A 23,061-nucleotide genomic window follows, 5' to 3' on the forward strand; every position below is an offset into this window, starting at 1 on the left:
TACCCCTTTTCCCACTCCCAAACGGGAGAGAATCAAAAGGGAAGGGAGAAACACAGTTTAATAAAATAACAAAATACTAATACACTACTGGTAAACAAATATATATAAAATAGAAATAGAATATAAAATAAAAGATACTCAATACAATTGCTCACAAAGGAGCCAGTCCCAGGAAATAGCACCTGGTCCCAACAGCTGATCCCAGAGACAAGAGAGGAATAAGGGAGAAAGGCCCAGAGGCCTCTGCAAAATGGCAGGATGGCAAAAGGCTGAACTAACGGAAGTCCTGAACAGAACCCTTCCGACTCTGACAAAAAGAGTGAAGAAAGTGAAGAAGTCAAGAGAGAGATCAGAAGACCCCGACTCTCCTTAAATATGAAGCATGACTCTAATGGGATGGAATACTCTCATTGCAGTCTGGATGTCAGTCAAGCTCTGTCCCACCCATGCCCCCTTCCTTGATGCCTCACACCTGTGGGCAGAGCACTCAGAACGTCCTTGGCTCTCAGACCAGAGCAATTAAAAACATTAACTCTGTGCTGGGGTGTTATCTGCTTGCTCTCAAACTAAGTCCAAATAATGGCCATGCTAGCTATGAAAAAGAAAGTTTTTGAACTTCATGAAGAAAATTAACTCATTTTCAGTCAAACCAGCACACCTATGCCCAAGGCCTCCCATATTCAACAAAAGAACCCCTTTCTGGTTGAGGGCATTAAAAAATAAATGCCTTTTTTTAAAATTTTATTTTATTTTTATTTTATTTTGATAATTTTGACTTACTGTAATACACATAGAAGAAATAGAAGACTGATCTTCCCTGAAAATTCCTCACCAGGAGGATACAATAAGTTAAGAATATTGATTAATAATTAGCATATTAATATTGAATAAATAATTTGCAATTAGTGTTTACTGTATATATTCATCATACCCCTGGATATTTATCTGTAGAGAGGTTATGATTTTCTTGTGTTCATTCATCATCCAAACATATGCACTGGCATTTTTCCCTGTAATTAGAACTTCACCGGTGTGCCTTGTGAGGGTTCATGCATTGTGCTGAAAGTAAGTGCTTTGTTGATTCGAGGTGGGGATGTATAAGAGATAACTTCCACGGATTGTTTTCCTTGAGGATATCTGGAGACTGAGAAAGCCACAGAATCTGATGCCTTTTAAAGAATGTCATCAACACAGTGGATAAGCAGGGTCAGAGATTCTTTATGTAAGAGTCAGCTCCCTAACAGGTACTGTGTTTAGCAATACACGTGGTTTGTCCATTATAAGAGTTCTTAAATATGTGTTGATGTGTCTATTAATGAGACATATTTATTGTCCAAATACAATGTTCATGTGAAACATTTTCTCACGTTTGTACAAAGTCCTTCTTGGTTCTTCAACATAGCTAATTGTGGACAGTGTTGCTTGTTCTCATTTGATTCACTTATTTGCTTGTCAGACATTCTTATCTTCCAAGGGCAACAAATCTCTAATCTTGCTCAAATTTTGCCAGGCTTGTCCTTGCTGTCACTAGGCAGTGTGCTCCTTGATACTAAGTATGGTCACTATGTGTAAGAAGGAGCTTTATTCAGTACCAATGTAGAATCCGTATTATTGGAGTCACCAACCTGCAAGAAGCCCATAGGTAAGGCCTTGACAACTTGTACCATTTGCTAAGATATGATGATACAAAGGTGTGCCACAGCTGTATTTGTGCTGTATAGATCATGCTATGTCATCAAAGCTTCTTAATAGTCCGTGAAAGAGGTACTGGTGGGATTTTTCTGCACAGACAGTGAGAGGATTGTGCCTAGTTGCACTGGTTTGAAATGTTTGTCAGAGTTTGTCAAATTGCTCTTTATGTCCAGAGCCATTTTGGATTGGAGTGTATTTTGCATTTGTAATTGCCAAACTATTATTCAGTCATGATCTTATACTCTACATAGAACAGTACACAATATGAGGATATAAACTAAAATAATAATTAAAAAATGTTCTTGTTACTGCCTATTCTAGCTTGCTTGCTTCTAAATAACACTCAGTACTAACGGTTTTACTTGGAAGAATGAGCTACTTCTTCTCCAATCGAGGACAACAATATTGTGTTTTAGTTAATACTTCTCCCAAATCTGCCCACAAAGCCTGCTAGTAATGTGTAAAAGCAGCTGTGGTCTCTTCCTCTTTCATGGCCAGTTTATTATACTGTGTATGAATCATCTTTGTTGATGCCCTTTGAGGACTGTTTCCCAAGTTAGATTTCAACAGTCAAACCACTCGATACTCGGTTCTTTTTGCTGGATCTTAATGTTTGTGCAATTTTTCATGCAAGAAGTGATTCATGTTGTTCCTACAAGGCTATGAAACATTTTATTTAACTGTGTCAGTGTATGTTGTGCTTCCAGATCTTCAACTTTTGTTTCCAAAGCAGTATATTCATCAAGCCACTGTTTTTCTCTCAACATAGCAAAGGTTATAATTCTGTTCTTAGGGCCTTCCACTAAATTAATTAAATTATTCCAATATTTTTTAATTACTTCATTTTAGAGTGGGCTTTTCCTAATAAGTAACTATTTAAATCCCACTTTTCACTAGAGGAATAGATGGAAGACAACATTAACACCAATCCTGCTGAACCATGACGTAAATGGGAAGAGACATAGCAGAAGAATCAGGCAGGACAAACACAATCTGGAAGCAAACATGATGATGGAGAGGCTAAGGAAAAAAAGCCTTTCATGTTAACTCTTACAGGATTATAATGAGATCTTACAGAATCTCTATGTGGTCCTCAGCTTTGCTTTCCTTCCTTGTCACACTCCTTAGTTTTCTGTTGTTTCTCACTTCCTTTCACCCTGTTTTTCTTGAACTTGTCTTTTCTGCACTTATCATTTGTGTCCCAGATGGAATATCCCACTCTCCTCCCCCAAAGCTCTTTTGCCTGCCAAGATCTCACATCTTTCAAATTCCTCTCTAAAACGTGCTTCATCAGGGAATTTTCACTCCTTATCCAAGACAGATGCCTTTCTTGCTCTGAATATTTTTTCCATATCTTGTCTTGTCTGTATTAAGACCTGCATATCTGGCTGTTGAGAAAAACCAGTAATTTTCTTTCTTCAAACAGAAAGAGAATTCCATAGAGCTTCACTGTTTTGACTGAAATAGCCGGAGGGTCCTTCTATCTTGCTGTTCCCATTCAACAGCTTCAGTCCTCTTAAAAAAAAAAGTTTGTCAGGAGTGGGGGAGAGGGCAGGGGAGGCCTCCTGTGGCAAGACAATGGCTTTAAGGACCCAGGTTTCTAGGACTTGCTTTTCTACATGGTATGAAATTGCACGAAACAGATATCTTTCCATGAAGACTGCAAAAGCTTCTCTTTGGTCATACTTTCACGAAAATTAAAGGTATCTATTCAATAGTGTTAAGGGGATAGAAAGGTAAATCACTGGAAAAATGAATAGTCCTATTCAAATTTGCTGGGATTTTGCTGTAGATTATTTACTCAGGCATCCATTGCCTTGAATAACTATATGAAAAATATTGCCATTTCAATCCAAACATAAAATATATATTTAATAACTACTGCTGACTACAGCAGTCAGTTTTCAGAAGATTTGAAAGGAAGTGCAGTAAGTTCTCTTCTCTTGTTAACTTTTATTCTCTGTGAAATGCTGACTACAACTTCACTAACATTGAATTTACATAGAGATCGATTATTGCTCTTCTTCTGTTTCATTCCAGTAAATTTCAATGATACTTCTTTGGTATGTAACAGGAGTAACATGACAGTGGTTCAAGCCCAGAAAGAAAGGTCCTCCTTAATTACCTGTGTAATATTTGCAGAGTTTAAATCTTTTATTTCTTCCTGGATTGGGCCATCACAAGACACTGTACGCATGCGCAGATATAATGCAAAGAGATAGCAAAGATAGTTCACCGTCAAATTGAGACTTTAATACTACAAACAGAGTTACAAGCACTCCTAATTGTGAAAGAACACTTCTGGTACTCACAGGGAGATTGTATTAGTACTAGTAGTGTGTGCATTGTGGGCAGTTGAGAAACAAACAGTACCATATTCTGAAATTCTTCTGGGTTGGACACTTATGCAATGCACTGTGAATTGCTGTGCTTTTGTAAGGTAAACTGGACTATGCAATTTATTGAGCCCTTGTTTGCCTCCTTCAAACACATCTCAAGTACTTTAGGCAAACACACACATATTGAATTCCTTAAACTTAGAAGTTGCCAAAAGGTGTATCTCTTTACATTGGCATCTCTTGGGAACAACTTCAGTGTGTCATCAGATTAACCCAAAGCTATACTTGGCTTTGATGAAAGTTGGGTGTTTCACCTTTGTTGAATGACAGTCTTTGCCTTCTTTTGCTCTTTTATCTCTCTCATGTGTAATATATACAAAGAAACATACAAGGTTTTTGAAAAAATGAGAACTTAAAGTCACTACTAGACGCTAGATTTTGATCACATTGAAACATTTAAATTTACAAAACAAGACTACAGCCAGCTTTTAAAATCTGTAAATAAAAGAAAGAGTCTGTCAAACGAGAACTAAAATGGATTTACAATCTTGTTGAGAATGAAATTAAAATATTTTGGGCATTGTAAGGAAGAAAACATATATGCATGCAAGGTTCAAGCTGATCCTTCTCCTATACCCACATTATTTATGCTGGGTTTTCCCTTTCCTTGGGTTATATTTCACAGTCATTCTTTCCTTGTGCTTGCACTTGTAGCCAGCATAGCCTGGTAGGACTGGATTTGCAGCCCTGTGCTGCCAAGGAACACTATGAGGAGATGAGAAACAACAGCCACATAGTACACATTCAGAGGGGAGTTACTTCAGGCTAGTCCTAGTCCACTTCAAAGACTTGAATGGTTATTAGTGGTTGGATTATTATTATCACTCTTCCATGTTAACCAAACAAGGCAAGTGGAAATGGTCAGGAATATAATTTCAGCAGTGTGCTCAGCTTGCTCGCTGAAATGCACGTACACCAATGCACGCAGCATGGGGAAAAAGCAGGAGGAGTTAGAAACCTGTGTTCTATCAGAAGATTATGATCTGGTGTCAGTTACAAGTACGTGGTGGGACAGCTCACATGACTGGAATGTGGTCATGGATGGCTATGTCCTTTCCAGGAAAGACAGGCCAGCCAGGTGTGGTGGTGGGTTGCTCTTTACGTGAGAGAGCAACTACAATGTATTGGGTATTGTCCAGGGGCAGATGAGGAGCAAGTTGAGAGTCTATGGGTCAGAATTAACAGGCAGGCTGGCAGGGATGATATTGTTGTGGGTGTCTCTTACAGGCCATCAGATCAGCATGAGGAAGTTGATGAAGCCTTTTACAGGCAGCTGAGAGCGGCCTCAGTCACAAGCCCTGGTTGTTGTGGGAGATTTTAACTTCCTTGATGTTTGCTGGAAGGACTATTCAGCCAGCCAGCCACAGTCCAGAAGGTTCCTCCAGTGCATTGACAATGACTTTCTGATGCAAATGGTGGATGAGCTGACTAGGAGAGGGGCGCTGCTGGACCTCATCCTCACTAACAAGGAGGATCTCCTTGAGGCAGTAAAGGTTGAGGGCTGCCTTGGTTTCAGCAACCATGAGATAGTGGAGTTCAGGATCTTGTGTGGCAGGAACAGAATAGCAAGTAGAATTGCAACCCTGGACTTCAGCTGTGCAAAATTTTCAAGCAATTGCTAGGGGAAATCCTGTGGGCAAGGCTAGTTGAAGGTAAAGGGGCCCAAGATAGTTGTTTAGTGTTCAGGGATTGCTTCTACCACGCTCAAGATCAGAGCATCCTGACATGCAGGAAGTCAAGGAAGGGAGCCAGGAGACCTGCGTGGTTAAACAGGGAACTGCTGGGTAAGCTCAAGTGGAAGAGGAGAGTTTACAGATTATGGAAGGAGGGACTGACCACTTGGGAAGAATATAAGTCTATTGTCAGAGGATGAAAGGAGGCAACCAAGAAACCTAAGGCCTCCTTAAAACCTAGTGAAAGGAGTCAAGGACAACAGAAAGAGCTTTTTTAAATACATGGCAGATGAAACTAACATCAGAGGCAATGTAGGCCCACTGATGAACGAGGTGGGTGCCCTGGAGGCAGAAGATACAGAGAAGGCAGGGTTACTGAATGCCTTCTTTGTCTGTCTACTCTGCCAGAGGCTGTCCTGAGGAGTCCTGTACCTCTGAGGCTTCAGAGGAAGTCAGGACAAAGGAGGAGTTTGCCTTGGTTGATGAGGACTGGGTTAGGGAGCAATCAAGCAATCTGGACATCCATAAATCCAGATGGGATGCACTCGTGGATGCTGAGGGAGCTGGCTGAAATCATTGCTAGACCACTCTCCATCATCTCTACTAAGTCGTGGGGAATGGGAGAGGTGCTTGAGTACTGGAAGAAAGCAAATGTCATTCCAGTCTTCAAAAAGGTCAAGAAAGAGGACCTGGGTAACTATAGACCCATCAGCCTCACCTCCATCCCTGGGAAAGTGGTGAAACAACTTATCCTTGGTGCCATCTCAAGGCATATTAAAGATAAGAGGGTCATTAAGGGCAATCAGCATGGCTTCACCAGGGGGAAGTCGTGCTTAACCAACCTTATAGCCTTTTATGAAGACATAACAAGGTGGATAGATGATGGCAGAGTGGTGGTAGTGGTCTGCCTTAAGTTCAGTAAAGCATTTGACACGGTCTCCCACAGCATCCTTGCAGCTAAACTGAGGAAGTGTGGTCTGGACGATCAGGTAGTGAGGTGGACTGAGAATAAGCGGAAGGAAAGAAGCCAGAGAGTTGTGGTCAATGGGGCAGAGTCTAGTTGGAGGCCAGTATCTAGTGGAGTGCCTCAAGAGTTGTTACTGAGACCAGTATTGTTCAATATATTCATCAGTTACTTGGATGAGGGAATAGAGTCTACTATCAGCAAGTTTGCTGATGACACCAAACGGGGAGGAGTGGCTGACACACCAGAAGGCTGTGCTGCCATCCAGTGAGACCTGGACAGGCTGGAGAGTTGGGCAGGGAAAAATCTAATGAAATATAAGAAGGGCAGGTGTAGAGTCCTGCATCTGGGCAGGAACAACCCCAGGTTCCAGTCTAAGTTGGGGAACGACCTGTTGGAGAGCAGTGTAGGGGAAAGGGACCTGGGGGTCCTGGTGGACAGCAGGATGACTATGAGCCAGAACTGTGGCCTTGCGGCCAAGAAGACCAATGACATCCTGGGGTGTATTAGAAAGGGGGTGGTTAGTAGGTCGAGAGAGGTTCTCCTTCCCCTCTACTCTGCCCTGGTGAGACTGCATCTGGAATATTGTGTCCATTTCTGGACCCCTCAGTTCAAGAAGGACAGGGAACTGCTGGAGAGAGACCAGCACAGAGCCACGAAGATGATTAAGGGTGTGCAGCGTCTCCCTGATGAGGAAAGGCTGAGGGAGCTGGGTCTCTTTAGTTTGGAAGAGACTGAGGGGTGACCTCATTAATGTTTACAAATATATAAATGGTGAGTGTCAGGAGGATGGAGCCAGGCTCTTCTTGGTGACAGCCACTGGTAAGACAAGGGGTAATGGGTTCAAACTGGAACACAAGAGGTTCCACTTAAATATGAGAAGAAATTTCTTCCCAGTGAGGGTAACAGAGCACCGGAACAGGCTGCCCAGGGAGGTTATGGAGTCTTCTTCTCTGGAGACACTCAAAACCCCCCTGGACACATTCTTGTGTAGCCTCACCTAGGTGTTCCTGCTCCAGTGGTGGGATTGGACTAGATGATCTTTTGAGGTGCCTTCCATTATCTAACATTCTGTGATTTTGTGATTCTGTGATTCATATGTGCATGCCTGATCCAAACCAAAATGAAAATTAAAGCTTAGTGCAATTTGACATGTTTATGCTCCTTTGAGACTTCTACAATTGACTTCAGTAAAAGCAGAATTTCGACAGTAGAGTTTTATGAAGACCCATACCTGCTCTACAGACTGCTTTTCATCTCTTTTCAAAAATGTAATCTTTCATGATATTCAGGTTTTCTCTAATACAATGTTCATTACCACTTTCAAAATCTCTTTTATTGTTTTGCTGTAATTTTTTCTCTTCAACTTATTTCTTTAGGATTTTTCCCCTTTCTCTTGGTTTTTTTTTTTTGGTGCTTATTTTGGTTTCTCTGCTTTCTTCTTTACATTTTCCTCTTACAAGAGATGAACTGGGGCTCCAGATTCAGTACAGGGAAAATTTGATTCTGTCAGTAGGAGACTACATAATTGCGATACTTCGTGTCTGTAGACCACTGTCCCAGGACTCATCTGGTGGTTGCTGTTGATGAGCAGAGAATTGTGAAATACTGAAGCTGCACGACCAAGAGATCTTGCAGGTTATGATCAGCTTGGTACACAAATATTTGCAGAGGGCCTTTATGAGAATAAGCAGATATAAGAAAAACATGTAGACATGTGAGTACAGGAAAAATGGTATAAATTACAAAGAAGATTGACTTCCCTCACCTCCACTTCTCTTCTCGCCCTTTGGTACTTCTCACTTGTTATCTCTTAAGAATTTTTTTATATACTTATCATTACAAAAACAAGTGCTGGCTCTTTGCAAATTGCCCAGTGTTCTGTGTGTTCACATTTTTCTATTTATAATACTGTCAAATAATTAGCATATTTAGTTTCCATATAGCCAATATAGTATGCTTCCGATGACCTAAACACATGGTGGAGAAAGTAGTGTCTCTTTAAGGATGCATAGTGCCCAGGTGTAAACCAGTGTAATAGAAAAGACTATCAAAAGAAGCAATAATACGTTTTGAAAGTGAATTTTAATATTGATTAATATTATCCAGATTACATTTGTGTGGTATAATAGACAAATTCAGTAGTTTAAGAAATATATCTAGAAAAAGCCTATTATTTTTGAAAGACATGGAAAAGTATCTATCTTCTAGTTACTCATAAGTGCTTTTTTAAGGCCACAAAGAAAATGCAAAGAGAGCTGTCATCTAACATTTAGAAGAGCACATAGATTCAAACTGTTCCTGTTGGATATATCAAAAAAGAACATTTTAATAGCACTACAGAGACTTTCCACTGGAAATAAAAAACAGTTATTCCTGAACATGAATTACAAAATTAGTAAGCTATGCACCAGACATTAAGTTTTCATTTTCTCACTTACTCACTTTTCTGTATTATTCTTTATATTTTTAATGTAAGCAAGCACCTCTTATACAATCAGAAAGCAAAAAGTTTAATGAATAATTCTTCAGAATTCAGATCCCCTTTTCAGATTCACTTGAAGATTGCATTTGAAGATCCCCTTTTCAGATTCACTCTGTACCTCAAGCAGCATTATGAGTTCTTCTGTGGGATTTTGATTGTGACAGTCTTAACTTCTGTGTATTCATGAAGGCCATATTCTCCCCTAGATAAAAGAGAACCAAGAGCAATATTTATGCTAATGCTTTTTATATGAGTTATGGCCTGGATGGGATTTTCAGTGGTGTTGTATGATTGGACAGATGTATAACAGGTATACTATATATATTCGGAAGACATCTGTGCAGCTAGACTGCTGCTGGAAGCCTTTCAAAAAGCTACAGTAACTGTCTCTAGAGAAAAGTAGGAGAAAAACCGATTTCATTTCTGAGCAAAATAATGGTGTTTAATAAATTTAATGCATTGCTAAACTGGCTTTCTGTGTACCAAAGCAGGCACATTGTTAGATCTTCACAGACATATTCAACAAGTTATTTTCAAATGCTTTCCTCTGATGTTGAGTTTTCTCCTAAGTGAAAGAATAGGTGCTTCATCTCATGTAAATGAGGGACATAATTAACCCACTATGAAATCTACCAGACAGCGAAAAACATTTAAATTTTACTGACATATTATTAACATGATTCCACCTCTGTGTTTTACATATGAGATGAAGTATGCTTGTGTGCCCAGATGTTTGACATCTGATGCAGTCAAACTCTTTAGATATAAGTGATGTTTTATAGAACAAAGGTTTGTTACAGTATGTTATCCATTTCTCATCGCCATTTTACTAGATAAATCTGTAAGCAAAACAGAAACCTGTGATCAGGACTCTTGTGCTGTGGGTAAATTTTTACTGATTCTCTTCATTTTTGAAGTGGCATTCTGTTAGTTTGTGACATTCAGCAGTTTAATTCATAATGGTATTATCATTCCAAGAATTATACAGGGGATTTTATTGCGGGATTTAGGGAGGTCAGTGGCTTGACACTGTGACCTCCTGATTATTTCAGTGAAGTTGTTTCATGCGTATTTCCATCTCCTCTAAAACTGATTGCCACATGTTTACAGAATATTTTCCATGGTAGACACCTATCTGGTACTATTTCCTTCCTTGCCCTCTAGCAGGAATATCCTTATTGCTCTACTAATTGTGATTTTGAATGGAGCATTAGGAAAGATTTCATTTTCACAAAAGTTTAACTCCTTCAAAATGCATTATTACAGAGAATATTAATCTTTGTGATAGACTGTTATTGTTTTCATGTTATTTCCAGCAAAGAAATCCCCAAAATATTTCTGCAGAAGGCTGTAATTCAGAATTGATGATATGTCAGTTTTTGGCATTCAGCAAATGCAAAACAGTCCTTGATAATAATGGCCTAAATTATCGTTTTTTCTTGTTTTCATTTTGATATTTTCTAAAGCTCTCAGCACTGGCATAACTCTGTTTCCTTTGAAGTCAGTGGGAGCTTTGCCATCAGGAACAGATTGAGTCCAGTGATGAGCAACCATGAAAATTCTAGCGTTTGTCTCTTTTAAAAAAAAGTACAAAAAAGAGAAAAAGAAGCTCTGAAACAATTCACCAGCACATTAATTTTTAAAGTACTTTCATTATTCATCAAAAGTACTATGCATTTGGCTTAATTAAAGGGAAAATTTACACATTTTGAATTTTATATGCTGCTTTAAAAACAATTTGTTCTTCCCAGATATATGACAAATGACTTGACAAAATACTTAAAAAATGGCTGATTGTGATTTATGTTCTAAAAAAACTCTAAAGACCTAATTCTATATAATATAATGAACAGATATGATATGAGATATTTTGTGATGTAACATGTGACATGATTCTCTTGCTAACATGAGGGTCAGGATGAACACAGATCAGACAGGACATGATTCAAATTGAAACTGGACTAAACCTTGGAACTCTGAAATAATTTGATTAGCTTATCATTTCTGTATACTCCTCCATCTCTAGTGTGGGAAAAGATCAAAGGCCTGAAGACAACAGAGGACTACTTTTGTCATAACTTTTGACCGTGCTGGAACATACTGTAAAAACGTCATTTTAAACCGAAAGCTTTTGTTTAAATTAATGATTTTGAAATGCCTTGTGTTTTCAAAAACCTAGCATCTAAATGGAATTCCATAAATTATACACATTTATCTCTTCATGCAAATGACCCTTTCTACATATATGCAAAAACTGTAAACCATAAACACAATGATCAGTTTTACAAATCAGTAGACCACAAGCTACTAAAAATGGTCAGTTTAAGAAAGTATGTATCTAAGTAATCTTCTTATTTGTTTTATAGGGAAATTATTTGCTTGACATTGCCTCTGACAACATGAAGTCCCTGAACACTATATAGAGTAATTTGACAAAATCTCAAACTGGGCATCCTAGTTATAAATGAGTTTGAATCTGGATTTTGGAAATTTGTTTTGCAGTTCTGGTGAATCTACAGTTTTAAAAGTATTTACTTACATTTCTCGTCCATTTCCTGACATCTTAAATCCTCCAAAAGGACAATGAGGAGACACTGCACTGTAACAATTAACCCTGGAAGGACAGAAAAATTACTTTTGATATCATGGAACAACTTTTTTTCACTCTGAAAAATCAATGTTTTTCTGTTGACTGTAAAAAACCTATGATCATATTTACAAACTATATCTGAATAATATATTTGCAAAAATATGTGTAATCCAATGTTCAGAGAAACAAAGCATTACCAGAAATTACACTTATGATCGGGTTTCTAACACTCATGAAGAGTCCTCGAGCAGAGTGATGGTCACATCTTTCTCTGATAATTATAATATACTAACTAGTGTATAAGTTGTTAAATCAGAGACAAGTCATAGTTACTTCTTCTGCAGCTACACATCCAATAGGCAAATTCAGAATAACTTAGTGTATATTTAGATCTCTTTCTGATGAATTGATGTAACTGCAGGGAAATGCAGGTATCTGTCAGTGATAGTAATTAGATTCAGTCTGCTATTCCTCCAGGCTTTCATTCTTGCATCTTAGCCTTTGCCTTTCTAGCTCTGTATGGGTTACCTCATTCTTTTTCATTTCTGAAAACAGTTGCCCTTGTACTTGTACCAGTTCTCTCCTGATTGTGTTTTGTTACTTTTTTTTAACCACATTTTGTCAATCTGTTCCATCACAAGTAGGTTTTCAGCCCATGTTAATAGCCACAGAACTTCAGATAATTCATTTCTTTATACAGAACAAAAAATGATGCCCACAAATTAAGTATGTAGTGGGCTATTCTCAGATACAGAGTAGAAAGTAAAGTGGCACTCTCACTGTATTTTGTTTTGTCTCCTTTCCTTTTTAACAAGACAGTTTCCTTTTTCAGACTAAGTTTACAGGACAGTTGTGTGAAGACGTAAATTAAGTATTTATTTAATAGCACTTTAAGAACAGAACAGTGATGGAAAGAGAGACACAGGAGGATGGCATAGATCTACCTTTCTAAAGATTACAACAAATTCAAATCTAAAAGTATACCACCCAAAGAATTATTAAAATATCTTACAGTTACTGCCCTTGGAAGAATTAAAAAGCTATTATGTACCATACTGTTCCAGCTTGAAGAGCAGCCGCAAACGTCAGTGCTTTATCCATGTCTTTGGTAAAAACTGCTGCTGCTAAGCCATAAGAAGTGTTATTTGCCCTCTTGATAACTTCATCTGCAGTTTTAAACTTCATGATTTGTTGAACAGGTCCAAATATCTGTTTCAGACACATGTAAATAAAAGAAGTGAACTAAGATAGCTTGCTATTGTAAATAATTTATATTTAAAAAAAATATTTCTGTCAAATGACCTTATTCTTGAATTCGTTCAGTCAAGAGTATACATCTCATAACAGAGCTCTAGAAAGAATTATAAATTCACATAAAGATAGGATTTTTGTAGTGTTGTAGTATGCCTATTGTAAAATGATTGATAAAACAATAAATAAAAAAAAATAAAAAAAAGGAAAATTATGAAAACAAATAAATAAATAAATAAAGATGAAAAGACACCCACCATAACTGGAGTTAGCATGGAGTCACGGTGTTTACATACCTGTGGCTGTTACCAATAAACTGGTATTTTTTTTTGCAAACTCCAGTTTTAGAGTTAAGATCTTAAGCTTTTCCTTTCTCTGAACTTTCTCTTCAGCTTTTATCTCTGCAGGTAGCTGCACAACTGGACATGTACACTAGATGAAATAAATATTTCTGCTTTCCATATGGGTGTTATGTGAGATAATCATCCTTCAGGCTCAGTTTTCCCACTATTGTCACTCTGTGTTCTCAGCCACAGGTACCCATGGTCACCACACAGTGCCAAGTCTGTCGAGGACAGGTGGGCATTGCCACATATAATTACTTCCATTCCATGGATCACAACCTTTCCACTTCTTTTTCCTGGAAAATGTTTAATGCTAGTTTCTAACTACAGTTGCAGGGACTGATTTACACAGATCAGAAAATCACTGAACATTCCCCCACTGTTCAAGCTTTGTCTTTCAGAACCTGGATATTTGATGAATTGCCTTGGTTGTCTGGTATTTCATTGTTCAGTACACTCAAAACAGTGTGAAAGAAGCAGTGCTTGTACTGCTGACTCAAAGGAAGCTAACCAATCTGTGAAGAAACATACTACTGTGTAGTTTCCTACCTGACACCCAGACCAGCAGAAACAATCCAAATTATTTGTCATACACCTATCTCCTGTTTTACAGCACTGTTCCCTTCACAATTAATTCTAGATGCTCTGATGTTCATTTTAAGTCAGCCTGTTGACTCTTGCTGAAGGTTCTATATATGTTCAGCAGACTGCATGAGCAGTGCTGCTGGCTATATAAAGCAACATCTAGATTTGTAACAATTTGGAAGGAGCTTTCTAGTTTTAAGAACTATAATGGACACCAATTGCAGCAGTTATTAATCAAGATGAATTAAAAAAAACATGGAGAAGAGGACTTTGGACATGGACTTTGAGAATGTGTTTACAGAACTCTTTTTTTTACAACGGCATAGCAGCTCTGCACTTGTGACCCTCTGTCATTCCTTGCAGATGATCACTGCTACCTTGGCACTGCTACTTTAGTTGGGTCAGCAAAAGTTTCTTCAATGCTGTGTAGACACATCTGCAAACTGATCTAGGTTAAAAACCCTGCAGAGGCAGAACTCTGCTTTGCTGTAGTTAGCAACAAAATGCCTATGGAAGCACAATCTAACTACTTTTTCTTATTGCAAAGTAGCTGTTTAGTGCATATTGTGTCCAAACTCCAAATTAAGGGGCTTCCTAGGCAGTGCAAAGAGTTCACAAGCTGTGCCTTCAAGGTTCCTTCTCTGCTACAGGTTATCATTATTCCAATACGTGAGACATGGGCAGTATGGAGTACTGTAAACAGTCCAAGACTCAGCACTTTTATGTACTGCCAGCTTAAGCTCGAGCCTTTGTTGGCAGGCCAGCCTCCCTGACCCCCATTGAGTTGCTAAAATGGGCATTAGAAACTGAGAAAAGCATTTTAAACACCACCAGGATGGAACTACATATTTACTAAGAATGTTTCTATGTAGCCACTGGACATTCTAAATGGATATTTAGCACAGACATTTAAACAGACAATCTCCAGTGAGAGTACAGAATGCCAAAAATGTATTTACCTCTTCTTTGGCTATACGCATATCATCTGTAACATCAGAAAAAACTGTGGGCTGGATGAAGTAACCTTTGTCTCCCCATGGACCTCCTCCACATTCCAGTTTGGCTCCTTCTTTTTTCCCACTTTCAATTAGCTCAAGGATTTTTTGAAACTGCTCCTTATCAATCTAAATGAAAATATAATAGAGAGGTGAAAACAGCACACACTGAATTGTTCTTCTAACTCATTAACCAAAATCTAACAATGATCCAGTTTTGCTGAGTTGCAGGTGTTGAAGTGGAACATCTGGAGAGCCTTGCAAATGTTTCTGTCACTAACTTCTCAAAACTTTGCAGTCTGTTCTCAAATAGACCAGTTATCAGAAATTCTGACATAAAAGAATCAGCCCTAGAAGGACTGATATGCTGGTTTTCTTTTTTAAAAAAGCAAATAAAAAATCTATAAAATAAATGTGTTTATACTTCTCCTACTCCTCTTACTTCCTGAGCTTAATGCTGCAAAAACAGCAGAGTGCTTGATCTAGCCAACAAGACTCTTTTGTACTTCACTAGGTCTGGTAGACTGGCCATATTGTTTTCCTAGACTACTAAAGGAAGTTGAAAAGCAACAGTAAAATATAACTGAAATTCAGTGCTGTTATCAGTTTATTCTGTTTTATTAGTGGTATAAAGGCATTTACATTTTTGATTTGAGAAACACAGATGTTAAATCGTTTATGGTATGAAGCTAACCTCTGCTCCTTCATGCTTCTAAGCCTACCAAAAAGTTCAACATATGCCAAACATAATGCAGACTGGCTTTATAGCATAGCAAAATGCATGGTGTTTGGCTGGAAGAGGTGTTTATTGTGGTAGCACAATAGGGGCTTGTATTTCTCTAACCCCGTATAGTTTTCAGTGACAAAGTGGATAGTAGGAAATAGCATAAATGAGGACTAGAAACTGATTACACATCATTTCCTCTCATCCCCTCTCCAAATCAATAGATCACCACTTCAGGCCTGAGGGCAAATTATGCACAGGACAACACTTATGTGGAGAAAAACTCAATGGTAAAGCTTTTTTCTTTTTTTCTCTCTCTCTTATTTTTTTTTTTTTTCATTAGTTCCATTTTCATAATTTTTGCCTTCACTTTTCCAGCATTCAGCCCTTCAAGCACTGGTTCATGAAGATACTGAGATTACTTCTATAGTGACTTGTGCACAGAAGCTTCTTATCTGTGATCATACTCAAGAGTCAGCAGAGCAGGTGTGTGTCTAGTTGTCTTACCTGTGCAAGAAAAACATCTCATTTCAGTTTAAGCAAAAATACTACCATGGTCACAGAAAACAATTACTTTCAAAGGTTCTGGGGAATCCTGGATACATTTTGGAGTAAACAGCTATTCAGCCATAGCTTTGATAAAAACTTATATTTATAGAGATATGGATTTATAAGGAATTTGATAAGGAGTTGATTTTTAGTTTGCTGAGGTCCCCTTGTAATTTTGTTTTCAATTGCCTCTCTTCACAGTGAAGACTTAAAATTTCTGCTACCTTGGTGGCCAAATAGCTCATGTGCATAAACACCTTGAAGAGAAGGCAAGTTTTAGATGACACAAATAATGTGTGAATTAGCATATATATGATCCTTTGTGTCCCAGCAAGGCCTTTTTCTCCTCTTTGGTGCCCACTGTGCTACTCAACTTGCTTAGAGAGTGGGGTTAGGTGCTGCCCCAGAAGGCCTGTGAACTGGAAGACAAACACAGTTTTCAAGGAGTCTCTATGACAAGAGAGCACAGTGAGTATGCCTGACAGAGGCTATAATTTTTTATTTATATGAAGAATTAGTCGAAGCACAACAAAGAATTAGAAGACAAAGAGAGATATTCAGCATAATTATGACAAAAGAAATACAACTAAACTGTGTATTTAGAGTTTTTCACTAAACAGTATCACATGGGTTCTAAAAGGAGAAACTTTGCTAACTTTGAAAAAGTTAAGATTTCTGCTAAAGCTTCCTAAGAATAGAAAGAGGTCAAGAAACGCAAATGATGACACTGGAGGAGACAAAAGTCTTCATGCTCTTTTGAATGTTTTCAGTAATGCTTTTTTTTCCTGTTTAACATTTTAAAATTTATTTTTAGTAAAGGTTTACTTTAACCTCTCTTTAAATTGTTAGCATGAGGGAGGAGAGGGGAGGGGAGGGGAGGGGAGGGGAGGGGAGGGGAGAAAGAGAAAGAGAAAGAGAAAGAGAAAGAGAAAGAGAAAGAGAAAGAGAAAGAGAAAGAAGAAATCTCACCCTTAGCCCTATGATAGTGACACAAACATCCGTCAGTCCAGTTTATTCCTCCTGGTCCGCCAGACTAACCACAAGACAACTGTACTTAGCCTTGATACTAATGCAATAATAGGTTGTACATTGTTGCATTAGAAGTACAATAATAGAAGTACATTAAACTGTTATGTCATGTCACAATTATATTGGAAACACATAACATTACTTACTTGAGGGCCTTGCTGTACACCAGGCAAGAGAGGATTCCCAAGGGTGTTCTTCTTTGCTCGTTCAACGCTCCGGCGAACAAACTCATCATAAATAGGCTCTTCCACAAAAATCCTAGATCCTGCTACACAACACTGTCCCTGGTGGTAGAACAAACCAATATGTGCAAATTCCACAGCGGAGTCCACTGAAAAGCAATGAAGAATGCATCAGATAACACATTTGAATGGTCATGTCATAAATTCTTTACAAATCTTCATCATTCCTTCTCACTTCCTTTTTTGAATTTTTATATGGTCCTTTAAAATACAAATATTCATCCATTTACTTATGTATCAAACTACTAATCAAAAATAGTACAGTACACCTAGAAAAACACATTCTACTCTTCTTTGTGAAATAAAGATTCAACATGATTTGCCCTATCAGACATATGAAGAGGAGTATTCAGCTAGAAAGTTAATAAACCTGTATAAAATCTATCTATCTGCTTTTGGTTCTACATTTGTGTCGCATTAGGATAATCCTTAATTACACCCTTAAGGGGTAATCTCAACAGGTTGTCAGAGCTTCATATCCATTCAGCGCCCACCAACTTTTGGTGGTAGTCTAACCTAAAACTGTGGCGTGACCAGAAAACATTAAGAAGTACTCCTTCATTAAATGGGTACAAGTAATTTACTGACACGGAAAAAGAACATGGTACTTGCAAAAGTAGTAGGTTTATATAATAAAAATGCTACTAACAGTCTGCGTCTGCAAATATAATATTAGGACTTTTTCCTCCAAGTTCCAGTGTAACTCTCTTCAGATTGCTCTTCCCTGCTGCTTCTTTAATAAGTTTGCCAACCTAAAAGGGAGGAAGAATACAGTTTCATCTTAAAAAACTTGTTATGACCTCTGAGTTCCTCAAAAGTGAAAATCAGTTCATAGTTCTCTGCCATCCCAGTAATAGTAGAAATGAAAAATAAGTTAAAAAGGAAAAAAAAAAAGTCAGGGTGCAGGTGATTCGCAATCTACAAACCAGGAATGTTTTATAGAAGATTTTCCCCCCGGACACACTCCTGTTAATATGAACTGTCCTGGAAAAACACACTTGTAGTCCTTGTGGCTTTGGTCTGTGACTATCTCTGCCAGCTTTCTTACCTTTGTTGCTTGTTGCTATATTACACTGTCATAAGAAGAGGACTGTCACCAATCTCTATGAATACATCCTTTGGTCCATCTGCCTTTAGAAAGACATTGGGGCATGGGAATTGTAGTTGCTACTATCCATTTGGAACATCTGTGGAGTATTTCTCAGATAGCATGTTTTTGGATTTTTTTCCTGTTACTTTAGAGCTGAAGATTTCTAAAAGTAAATATAGCTCTTGTACTCAATGTGTAATCATCCTTGACATGAAGACAGGTTGAGAGGGTTAGGATTGCTCAGCCTGGGGAAGGCTCAAGGGGACTTTATAGCAACTTTCCAGTACCTAAAGGGGGCCTACAAGAAAGATGGAGAGGGACCTTTTACAAGGGCGTGTGGTGATATGACAAGGTGCAATGACTTTAACCTAAAAGAGGGTAGATTTATTTTAGCTATAAGGAAATAGTTCTTCACCATGAGGGTGGTGAGGCACAGGAACATGTTGCCCAGAGTACTGCCGATGCTTCATCTCTGGAAGTGTTCAAGACTAGGTTGGATAGGGCTTTGAGAAACCTGGTCTAGTGCAAGTTGCCCCTGTTCAGGGCAAGGGGGTTGAAACTAGGTGATGTTTAAGGTCCCTTCCAACCCAAACTATTCTATGGTTCTATAAGGCAATGCTGTTTATCTTTGGAGTATATATCCAAGAAGTTAAGAGACCATTTGGGAGCTCTTCTATATAGAATTCACACAGACAGATAATATAATGTATTGTGTTAAGGATCTGGTTATGTAATACTTGCACTGAGAAATCTATCATATCGGTCACAGTTCTTCAGGTTGAAGGTTAGGAAAATTAAGTGACCTTTCTTTCCATCACCATCACCTCACCTAAATAAGGTTTCTGAAGTACTTTTATAACCCTGTTGTTATTAAAACTAAAAAGAATGGAACACAGCTGCTTTTGAATTTTTTATAATTACTAAAAAAAAAACAAAACCAAAAAAACCCCAAAAAATCTCCACATTGTATCTTGCAGAGTGTCTTTGTTTGAAGGGCTTTTCTACAATAGAAACATTGTTTAAACATGTTTAAAGTTAATAACCAACAAATCATTAAGCAGACTTTGTTTAAGTAAACAGCAGCCAAAAGAAATAAAAAAGTTTGAATATTTACATAGAACTTTTTAGAAATTAAATCACTACAGGGAATCAGGGAGGCTCAGTTCCTGCTTATGTTTTCTTGCATTCATTATAGTACCTCTGTAGAGCCTGTGAAAGCTACTTTATCTATATCCATGTGGTGAGAAATCGCCGCTCCAGCAGTGGGTCCAAAGCCTGGCACAATGTTCACAACTCCAGGTGGAAATCCTGCCTGAAATGGAAGAGAGAACCCTGTGAACCTGGGAAAGGATGATGACTAGAAGAACACTTCTCATTTAGTCTCACTTCTCTGTTCAGTTCTCTAGACTCCTTTTCTCAGTCATACAGTTATTCTCAGCCCTAAAGCCCCAAATTCGTTCATTTTCACAATTATGTTCATTCTCACATGTAACCCTCTTTCCCTCACCTGTCTTTTAGGCTATTGAACTGTCCTTTTTTAAAAAAGAGAGAACATATAATTTTAGTTCTTTTTCAATGCCATTGCCAAAGAAAACATTTATTTTTCATTTTCTTCCCCAGTCAGGTGTTTAAAGAAAAAGATATCTTGATTTCATGTCTTCTTGATTAAAGCTATTTGAATCATCCTTGGACCATCTACTCACTATTCCACACACTAGATGGAATTAGTTAATGATCTGCTGACTAACACTGAAATTCTATTAAGAAAAATGTTGGAAATAATACTTCCAACTCAATGCCTTTGTTTCTTCTTCTGGGTGTGAGTTAGAAGTAGAGAGTGGGCAATCTGAGAGTTTACAGCACAAAAGAGGCAGATCAGCTACCAAGCACGAAAAAGCTGGGTATCTGAGATATGCACAGTCCCAGTTTCTCGTAAATTTTCTGTTTAAAGAGTCTTTTCTGTGGGCCAAATGAAAGCTATTGTTTCCCACCAATTCTATGTTATTTATGTTCCATTCACAGACAAAATAAGCTATTTTCTTCCAAGAGCTTGTCAGGCAAATTTCCATAGATGTGGATCTGGATTTCCTGTGGGCTTCTGAAGAAGCTCTTAGATCTCAATGGCACTTACAAAGCAGAGCAAGCATGGAATTCAAAGACTCCCCCTAAAACAGTATCTCATTTTTTATCATTTAGATGAGTCTCTTTTTAGCATTAAACAGGACTATGCAAAGGTTCTATTTTCATTTGGAAAATGAATTTTGGCTGAATTGGTGAATTTTGGCTGGTGAGTTACAGCTTCTAAACCTCATATTCTGCCTTATGGACACCAGGCAACTGCTTTTGTTCAAATAACTTTAGTTCCTTACAGGTTCATGCTCAGATGCCTTCCATCAATGCTTCTTATGACCAATTAATTTTCCAGATTAATATTTGCCCTGGAACTGATGAGATAATGAGGTTCTTTTCATTTACTTAACATTGTGTTTCATACTTTGTAGAAAAAAGTAAGAAAAGTATTTTTATGGGGCTAATTCACATTGGGCATCTATTTTCCATGTCTGTATTAGAAGCTATTCTCTACATCTAAGCAAGGAGTCTTGTGAGAACTATAAAGGATAGTGAGGATTACCAGAATGACTTTTTTTTTTTTTTTTGTTTGTTTTGTTGTTGTTTTTTTTTTTGTTTTGTTTTTTTAAATGTGGACATTTGAGAAGGAGAGAGTTAAATTAGATCTTCAAATAGTTTCACAATGAGTCAAAAACAACTACTGAAGTGATCAGCAAGGTTCAGATCACTATCAGGGATTTGGGCTCCAACTTTATTTGGGTAATCTGGGCGTAAATTAAAACCCAGCTTGATTTGAGTGAATAAATCATAAAGGACTTGACAAGATAAATATCTGTCTTCTTTAAAGCTACACAATATCTACCAGATAATACAACAAAAACATTCAATAATTACATACTTAAGCTGCTCTTCAGTTGAACAATGAATGAATAGGTAAAATGAGAATCATCTTGCCTTTTGCCAAAAATACCCTGGTGTTAAGTATGGACACAACATGGAGCACTGATTACATTCCCACTTAAGAACTCTCAAGAAATCAGAATATCAGTACAGACATTTTGTTAGACTCAGAGAAGAGCTGAGTTACTTTCTCTTTAAAGCTGTTTGGTTTTTGTTCTTTTGTTTTCAGAGTAATATACTTGTGTTACTCACAAGTATAATAAAGTATCTCTGTCTTTTTTTTTTTTTTCCTAAAGCAGTTTGTCCTTCCCAATATTATCTCTTAGCATTTACTATGTGACGTGATAACAGCAGGACTTAGCTCCTTCCTGACAGTCAGTTAGTTTCTGTAAAATATTAACTCATAACCAGTCAGTATGTTTTACTGAATCATTGTTTTGAAGCAGAATGATAAAAAGTGCCAAGTCATTTCCATTAACGCTCTGCAAGGTTACTGTGCTGGTGATTATTGACATCTGTGACAGCTCTTCAAACATGTTAGATTACATTTGTTGATTTCATTGGGAAGCAAGATAGCTCAAGTATTTAACTGTTCTTTGGGTATTTACTGGGCTGGGCACAATAGTCAACATAACTCTGGAGACACCAGAGAAACTACTGCATGACTTGTGTTCAAGAGCACAAAGTGTATTCTCCCAGTTTCTGTGTGAAGAGAGTTCATAAGTTTGGCAGCAGTCACCAGTCCATTTTTGCAGCACCCTGTTAATAATAAAACCAGGTAGATGAAAAATTGGATCAACTAAAATGTAAAAATAATTAGCTGTATCAACAGATCCTTTTCTGTGATAACTATGTTAACAAAGTTGTTGTCACCCAACTCTAAGTACTCTGTCCTTGACTCTTTGTTTGCTTTTGACTTTAAAACATACTGTGCTTTTGTAATACAAATATATTTCCCAAAGAATTAAGTTACTGAATTGCTCTTTGTATTTTTGTGTGTGTGTGCATGTGAACTAGAAAGATATGCATGCCTCTGCCCTGGATTTGCTTCACTGCTTTACAGTAAGGTAAGTTCCACAGTACAAGGCCAGACATGCAATGAGATAGCGTGGGGAGACATGCAGGGGATAGCCTGGCTTATATTACCTCTGTGGCACTTCAGCTGCAGTATACTCTTACATTTCTGAGAAGGGCAAAACACTCTGCTGTTGCTGACTTACCTCTTTAATTAAGGATCCCATGTAAAGGGCAGTCAGTGGAGTTTGTTCGGCTGGTTTGACAACAACTGTGTTTCCACAACAAAGGGCAGGGGCGATCTTCCACATGAACATAATCAATGGGAAGTTCCACTGAAAGACAGATGAGAAGGTGTATCCTATTTCTAATATATCACCAAGACGCCTTTGCTTTTTCTATAATAACAGTGCAAATTGTCAACTGGGTGGTTGAACTCTTTGTTGAACTCTTTTCAGAATGAAG

The 23,061-nt window shown here is 37.9% G+C and overlaps 1 protein-coding gene across 4 annotated transcripts in view; it reads right to left on the bottom strand.

Annotated features, from left to right (window-relative positions):
• Positions 1 to 8,794: 8,794 nt before the first annotated feature.
• Positions 8,795 to 23,061, bottom strand: part of ALDH1A1 (aldehyde dehydrogenase 1 family member A1) — a 52,962-nt gene continuing 38,695 nt past the window's right edge. For all 4 annotated transcript variants that reach the window (XM_005504213.3, XM_021290056.2, XM_065045993.1 and 1 more), the window contains 8 exons: positions 22,803 to 22,931; positions 19,811 to 19,924; positions 18,172 to 18,274; positions 17,427 to 17,611; positions 14,943 to 15,107; positions 12,855 to 13,012; positions 11,753 to 11,827; positions 8,795 to 9,415 (listed from right to left, as the gene is read on the bottom strand). In XM_005504213.3, the coding sequence (XP_005504270.3) occupies positions 9,343 to 9,415; positions 11,753 to 11,827; positions 12,855 to 13,012; positions 14,943 to 15,107; positions 17,427 to 17,611; positions 18,172 to 18,274; positions 19,811 to 19,924; positions 22,803 to 22,931 (1,002 nt within the window). In that variant the 3' untranslated portion in view covers positions 8,795 to 9,342. The remainder of the gene's footprint in view (positions 9,416 to 11,752; positions 11,828 to 12,854; positions 13,013 to 14,942; positions 15,108 to 17,426; positions 17,612 to 18,171; positions 18,275 to 19,810; positions 19,925 to 22,802; positions 22,932 to 23,061) is intronic.

This window comes from Columba livia, chromosome Z, assembly GCF_036013475.1.
Source record: "Columba livia isolate bColLiv1 breed racing homer chromosome Z, bColLiv1.pat.W.v2, whole genome shotgun sequence".
In the NCBI taxonomy this organism is placed as follows: domain Eukaryota; kingdom Metazoa; phylum Chordata; class Aves; order Columbiformes; family Columbidae; genus Columba; species Columba livia.